Source organism: Nicotiana attenuata, unplaced genomic scaffold (assembly GCF_001879085.1).
Source record: "Nicotiana attenuata strain UT unplaced genomic scaffold, NIATTr2, whole genome shotgun sequence".
Classification (NCBI taxonomy): domain Eukaryota; kingdom Viridiplantae; phylum Streptophyta; class Magnoliopsida; order Solanales; family Solanaceae; genus Nicotiana; species Nicotiana attenuata.
This window is the reverse complement of record NW_017671001.1, coordinates 23,161-30,386: the sequence shown is the minus strand read 5'-3', so window position 1 is coordinate 30,386 and position 7,226 is coordinate 23,161. Positions and strand designations below refer to the sequence as shown.

General features: G+C 36.9%; 1 protein-coding gene across 1 annotated transcript; it reads right to left on the bottom strand.

The window, feature by feature from the left end:
- Positions 1–2,820: 2,820 nt before the first annotated feature.
- Positions 2,821–3,482, bottom strand: LOC109205131 (uclacyanin 1-like). Its single transcript, XM_019367807.1, has 2 exons — positions 3,327–3,482; positions 2,821–3,221 (listed from the first exon to the last, which is right to left on the bottom strand). Exons 1-2 carry the CDS (start codon positions 3,474–3,476, stop codon positions 2,865–2,867), a joined length of 507 nt encoding a protein of 168 aa, XP_019223352.1. The 5' UTR covers positions 3,477–3,482; the 3' UTR covers positions 2,821–2,864.
- Positions 3,483–7,226: the final 3,744 nt, after the last annotated feature.

The following is a 7,226-nucleotide window of genomic DNA, read 5'->3' as shown; positions in this document are numbered from 1 at the left end:
TGTCTTCTTTTTATTTTGTTGAAATGATAAAAAATTGAGAATTTCTAGGAATGATATCAAAGCAACTCTATATGTGCCCAATATTGAAAGAGCAGTTAACTTGTGAGCAAACGGATCCTTATGATTTAACAAGAATAAATATTGAAATGACTCATGGGCTAAGTTAAAGTTGTTGAAACGTTATACATATAATGTGTACAGACTTAAGGCTCAAAAACAAAACTAAAAACGGTTATGGTATAGAGTTGGAGTTGAGATGTTACAAGAATTATAAGACTACATGATACCATGTCAAAAATTTCTAACATGATATGTATGGACGAGTCAGTGATACCATGAAGAATGGGAAGACATGCAAGTATATATTTTTTCTATGAGACATGTTGATGTAATTATATGGTATTAACTATGGCCAAAAGAGTTTGCACTATGATGAAGAAACGAGGCAATAAGATCTACATATATATATATATATATATATATATATATATATATATATATATATGCGACTGGAGAACATGATGGTGGCATAAAGATAGGATGTGTTATTCTTACATGTAGCATTATGAAGATGGTATGTGTTGTAAAAAGTTATATAATGATATGTGGATTTAGCCTAACAGAGTCACACTTGTTCAGCATATTTAAGCACGAGTTGAGAGGCGCAAGGCAGTCGTACTTGCTAGAACTATATTAGAGCATGGATTGAAGGGTGAAATGTTAGAAGAGATTTTAATGGTAGGGTACACATGAAAGAGTGAAGTATTAACTATAACGATGCCGTAAGGGCAGATAATAATGGCCCTTAGAAATATATGTTGCAGCTAGTAGCGACGTGATACTTGGTTACGAAAATAAACAAAGAAAGTTCCTATGAGTATAATCCATCTATCCTATTGTGAGAATAATGAGCATAACGACATAATGATGAAATAAAAGTCAATGTATGATGAAAGATTGAAGCGGTAACATAGAGGTTTCTAATTGGGAGGGATAAATAGCCTATTGTAGTGGGTGAACAAATTGATTTTCAATGAAAAGTTTTATGTGAGGTATAAGTTTAATAATGACTTCGAGTGGCAAGTAAGAGTTTGAATTGGGTATACTCATAAGTGGGGGAGCATCGGAACAAAAATGATTCGCCTTAAAGGTAATGGTTTGAGAAATAAGATATTTTATTTACTAGAGTCAAGATGAAGATAAAACATTCGTTAACTTCATGACGGAGTGAGTACAATTACTATTAAGTGTTTGTAAGGAATCAAAGACACATTACAAGTAATAGTTACGATGTTCTGCATCAGGGATATTAAAAGTTATGTCTGATAGTGAAAGATTTAATGGGCAATTCGAATGTATTCCTACAACTTTGTGGACATGTGCGATTTGAATTAAATTCAAGTATTGGGGGAGAACAAGGAAGTACTTTAAATTGTACGTGGGATTAAGTGGAATAAGAGGATATTTTAATGTGTGCACATTTTAGTACGAGATAAAATAGAAAAGGGTAATGTAACGCGCATTCCTGAATGAGAAGAGACTTTCTATACAAAAATAAAATATGCAAGTAAAGGGTATGGGTTCAAAGAAGAGCACTAATATTAAAAGGGAGCAAGTACCATCGTGATAACAGTGACTCTCGGCTGTTGAAAGCTTACGTGCTACGGTAGCATGTCTATGGTTAATATCACAAGATACTAAATGGAGTCAAGGAATTGATAAAAGTTAAGAAATAAAATTGGAACACGGAGGTCTGCAAGTAGGTGGCAAACTAGTGTCATGAAATCGAACGAAGTGAGTTGAATTACTTTTAGAGTAAACCTGTTGGTAACAATATTTATCAAGTTATGAATCTAACATGAGCTCTAAAGGTATGAGCGAAAGTGGGGGTATTAAATTATCATATGATGGATAAATCTGAGACAGATATCTTATTAGTCTTTAGAAGGAACAGAAAAACATTCTAGATTAATTTTAACAATTATAGGACATCAAGAGTCCTAAGTGGGAAAAATCATGTATGAAAACAAGAAACGTGAAAGGCAATTGATTTATTTGAAAGTACTATTTAAAAAAAGTCCAAGACTACGAGTCATAATGAACAAGTTTTGCTGATACCAAGTGGGCAATATAACTTCGATCTCATAAATTTTGGTGTCTTTTCTGATGTTTAGGCAAATTGATTAATTTTTTAGGTAAACTAAAAATAATTTAATATTTTTGGTATAATAAAGCAAAGTGAGTGACAATACGTGTTGAGTTCTATAAATTGTAATCCGGCCACTTTCAAAATAAACAAAACATCAATTAAGCCTTAATAGGGATGGCAATTGGGTAGTGCAGGGCAGGCAGGGCAAGCTGTGACCTGCTAAGCTTTTGACCCGCCTTGCCCTGTCCTATTTAGTATTTTCTAAAAGTTTTTGTCCTGCCCTGTCCTGTCATGTTTAGACTTTCCTTCATTACTTTGGCTTTTTATTTTTCATTTTGCAAGGTTCAGTTCAAAGTTTTATCCCTGCTCTATCCTATTTAAAATTTTCTGAAAAAGTACATTGACTCGCCTTTAAGTATTGCCCCTGTCCTGCCCCTGCCCCATTGTCATATCCATAAGCCTGACGTAAAAGAAAGTAGTCATCTTTGCGGATAAACGTCTATTGTCCTTTGCAATCCACTTGAAAGTATACATCTTTGTCATAGTATAACACAATCTTTCTAGGGGAAATAGATGAAAATATAGCATCCTCGAAGGACTGCATTGAAGATAAGTAGAGTTAACAAATGGTGAGGGGAACTCCAACTTGTCAGAATAAAAAAACCAACAAGTGAACAAACCAAAACACACCCTTCAACTGTAAAAATCCACAAATTCACATGAACCAAAATAGCAAGGACAAGATTCCAAGGATTGCTAAAAGTAGAGAAGTTAAACCAACATGGTTAGACAAATTAGTAGTAGAACTAGGAACAACAACTGAAGGGTTATTATTGCTCTTGGAAGAAGGTGTAGGAAAAGAAGCCCCTAGCTGAGGTGCTGCAGCTGGTGAAGCAACTCCATTATCTTCTACATTTACATGAGGTTTCATTCCTCCAAGGCAATGTAATCTGTTCCCATAAATAAAATAACTGTCCCTTGGCTCTGTTAATGGGAAAGTTGTATTGCCTTTACTGCTCGATTTTAGTACATTTGTTGTGTTGCACCCTATCGTAATTTGAGAATTGGAACACTACAAAAAAAGATGAGTCAATATATCAATGTAATTAACTAAAATTTGAGGAAATTAAGTTTTGATCTATAAATGTAATTAGAGAACAGTTCACCATATACTTACGAAGAACAATCGTTTGCCTAATAACCATGTATTAAGCTCAGTACTAATATCCCAGCCAGAATTGTCACCCACCAGATAGTTAGTGGCTGAACCTGAGTATGCAAGAGCAAGAATTACTAATATGACATAAACTAGTGGAAGCTTTGCCATAATTGTAATTGCGTGGAAGAAAGATGAAAAATGGGCTATATATAAAGTTTGTGGCATGCAAGATTGGCGACTTTGCAATTAGATTACCTAACTATAAGTCTATAATAAATAAAAAGCTTAACTGAAATAGTTTTCATAAGCTTTTTCTTTAAGTTGTCAAGGGGAGGAAATAAACGTTTGTTGAGATTATGGAGAATCAGAAACTATTTTAAATTGTTATATTGGCAGGGTGGTGGAACATAAATTGTCCTCTTTTAGAAGGCTGTTTAACGTCTCTTGACTCCTAATTATTCTTTTTCACTTTGGAAATGACAGTCTCATCTGGTAAACCAAAAAGTGGATTATACAGGAATATTGAACTTAATCAATTCTGACAGAAAACAATTGTTTATCCATCACTTAAGAAACATGTACACATACATTAATAAAGTAGAAGTAGGCCGAAAGTACAGCATACTGGTGACACTTACTGTTTAACCAAAAAATGGAATTTCGATTAAAGCTTATAATTTAGAAGAATGCGAGTTACTGATAATCGAATGAATGTATAAAAGAAAGCAATTTGGATAGCAAGAATATAATCAAGAGAGAAACAAGTAAACCAAAGTATATTCAGATAGTGTTTCGTGTCCTTACAATTGATCAGTTATCTCCCTTTTATAGCTATTTGAGAGATATGCGTCTTGCCTTTGTCATAATAAGGTTATTATGGGCAATTTAAAGGCATTAAATGCTACGTTACATAATCATTATATTTAATACAGATTCTCTAACGTTTTTAATAATAAAGGCTCATTAAGTACTGTATCTGTACTCCTTTGTACTGTCAGGTTCATTCTCTTTAATTCTTGGACTTAAATAGGTACGGGCGCCGAATCTTCCGCATAGCTGCTCGTGCCTCTTTTCATGCCTCTGCTCGTGCCTGTTGCAACTCGTACCTCTTTGCTAATCATAATTCCTTGATCAATCCACGTGTCATGACATGTCATCTTTATATGTAAACTCAATTTTTCCCAATACAGATAGTCCCCCCACTTGCCATTTATTCATCGATTGAATATTTGTGAAGTGGAATTTCTTTTAAAGCAAGAATTTTTGTCACCATTAATGCTATGACAGAATCGACTCTCCAATTGTCACTTCTAATTAATGTTCTTGACACGTGTCATATTTTCATTGGTTCTGCAATTTTACAGCACTTTTTAAGGCTTTTTTATGATTTCACTGTATACGAAGCGACAATTGTCATTATGACCCTTCCATCATTACACTTTTTCCTTTGACGGTTGCTTCTTAGTATAAATATAACTTCTTTCTTTGTCTTTACCACATAAAGTCTTCTGAACATTTAATTTCTCAAATCTTTGTTTGTTTCTTCCTCGTATCATCATGTCTTCATCAAACCCTAACCCTAGTAAGGTCTCCATAGTTGATAACTTCCCTAATGTTCCCAGTAGGAGCAGAAGAGGAGGTAGACTCCGTAATTTAGGATCTTCATCTGCACGCGGCTCTTCTGTTCCTTCTCCTAGTTCTGGTCCTTCTTCTAGAACTAGGGGTTCACTTTCACAAAGATCTTCTTCAAGAGGTAAAGAACCTTCTGAACCTCTTCGTGAGCCTACAGTAGAGGAGATAGTTCCTTCGAAACTATCTTTTTATCATGACGGAGAATCTCTTAGGAATCAAGTCTCTGGTTTAGATCGTGCTGATATCTTTCCCACTCAGATTACAGAAGTTTTGATTCCTGTAATTCGTGGAGATTGCCATTGGAGTAGTGACTTTCCTATTATTATTCCCAATCCAAACCAAAGAATTACCTCTTACATAACTGGGTATTCTTTTGTTTATACATACCCTTTCACCTTAGGGTTTAAATCGGCTATTGACCCTGTTATTCTTGAGTTTTGTCGTTTCTTTGATGTCTGTTTGGGTCAGATTGGCCCAATCGTATGGAGGGCTGTGGCCTGTTTGAGGCACTTGTCCAACACAACTGATGTTCCCTTTGCTTTCCCTCATTTGATTCACCTTTATTCCCCTAGGCTTTTCCGCAATGGTGTTTTCACACTAGTAGCCAGGAGTAAGTGAGTTTTGGTGAGCCCTGAGGATGACAAAGACCGTGGCTGGTATGCCAGGTTTGTTGCTGCCCCCACTGTTGGTTTAGTGGGTGAAGATAATGTTCCCTTCCCTGGGAAGTGGAATTTTGCACGTAAGTCTTTTTAATTTTCTCGTGCCTTTTTTCTTCAAGTTTGTCAACTTTTCTATTTTTTTTAGCAACCATGGGAGTTGTGAAAAGTGTTCCCAATTTCCGTGATTGGATAGACAAGTTACTAAAGTCTGCACCAATGGATGGTAGGTCTTGGAAGACACTTTCTAACCGATTTGGCTGGAAAGTAAAAACTCATGGTAAGAGTTTTTGTATTACTTCGTTTTTCATATAATGTTTTTTTTAACACTAATTTTAATCCTTCTTTTTATCAGGATTTGCTATTCGGGGAGTTACTGCCGAGGTGGTTGCGGCTTCCCGTATCTCTTCAAGAACCCGTATCTCTTTAGAGAGGGCTCAAGAAATAGTCTTGGGTTCTTCATCAAAGAGAAAAGTTGTTGAAGAAGAAGATTCTGAAGAAGAGGAAGACGGGGGCTCTTTGGTGAGAAGGCCTCGAACTCGAAGACGCATCATTTCTGATGATGAAGCTGAAGCATCCCCCCGCCATTCTATTCCTTTTACCGAGCCTGCTGAGGCCCCGCTGGTGATTCCCATATCTGATGATGACGCTGCTCCCGCTGCTGCTTATGATTCAGTTGAGCAGATTTTGTTAGCGGGTTTGGTAATGAAGACTTAGGCCCAGTTTCTGATGAAGCTCCCCTGGCTTCTTTTTCTACTCCCGTGCCTGTGATTCCTTCTTTGCCGGTCTCGGCTGTTTCTGCTCCTCCCCAGGCTGCTGTCTTTACTTCTTTTACCGTTCCTCCTTCGACAATCCCCCTCTGATTTCTCACCATGTAGAGGTTGGCTCCTCAAGTGGAAGTGGTGCCATGAGGCAAGTGATTATTGAAGTCCCCGCTAAGGGTAATCTTCTAAGGAAATCAGGTCAGGCGGACGTGTGGCTAAAGCCCTTAATTGGTCCGATTGAGAAGGCTAAGTTGGAGAGCCATAGTTCCTTGATGTTGATGAATGATATTGTGCATGCCACCTTGAAAGTATTCATCTTTTCTCTCTTTTTCCTTTATTTCATGGTTTTTCTATCTTTGGGATTCTTATTTCTCTTCTCTTTTTTTTAGGCCAATCTTATCGGCACAGAAATGATGAAACGAATTACCTCCTCAGAGCAGATTGCACGTGATTCTCAGCTAGAGGCATTCAATTGGAAGGAATAGTACGAAAGCTTGAAAATTGATATGGAATATTTGGAAGAGAGTAAGAGTACCTTGGAGCAGCAGGTTCGGGCCTTGACTTCGGAATTGGGGATTGTAAAGGCTTCTTTGAGTCAAGTAGATAAAGAAAGAGCTCGTCTTGAAACTTCCTTCTCAGAGCAGCTATCCAAGGCTAGTGAAGAGAACAGAGAGTTAAAGGTTCTCTTAAGTGAAAAAGAAGCTTACGCCGGGGAGCTCGTGCAGAATTTGACACAAGCACAAGAAGACCTTCGAGTTTCTTCTGATAAGGTTTGTGCTTTGGAAAACTCCCATGCCTCTCTTCAAGCCTCCTACACATCTGCCTTAGCTGAAAATGAGAAGTTGAAGAGCGAGATTGCTGACTGG

Bases quoted from the DNA above. Each gene is read 5' to 3' on its own strand.
- LOC109205131 (XM_019367807.1), bottom strand. From the start codon at position 3,476: ATGGCAAAGCTTCCACTAGTTTATGTCATATTAGTAATTCTTGCTCTT. The intron at 3,222-3,326 runs GTAAGTATATGG...CTTTTTTTGTAG, and splicing joins TAGGCAAACGATTGTTCTTC to TGTTCCAATTCTCAAATTAC.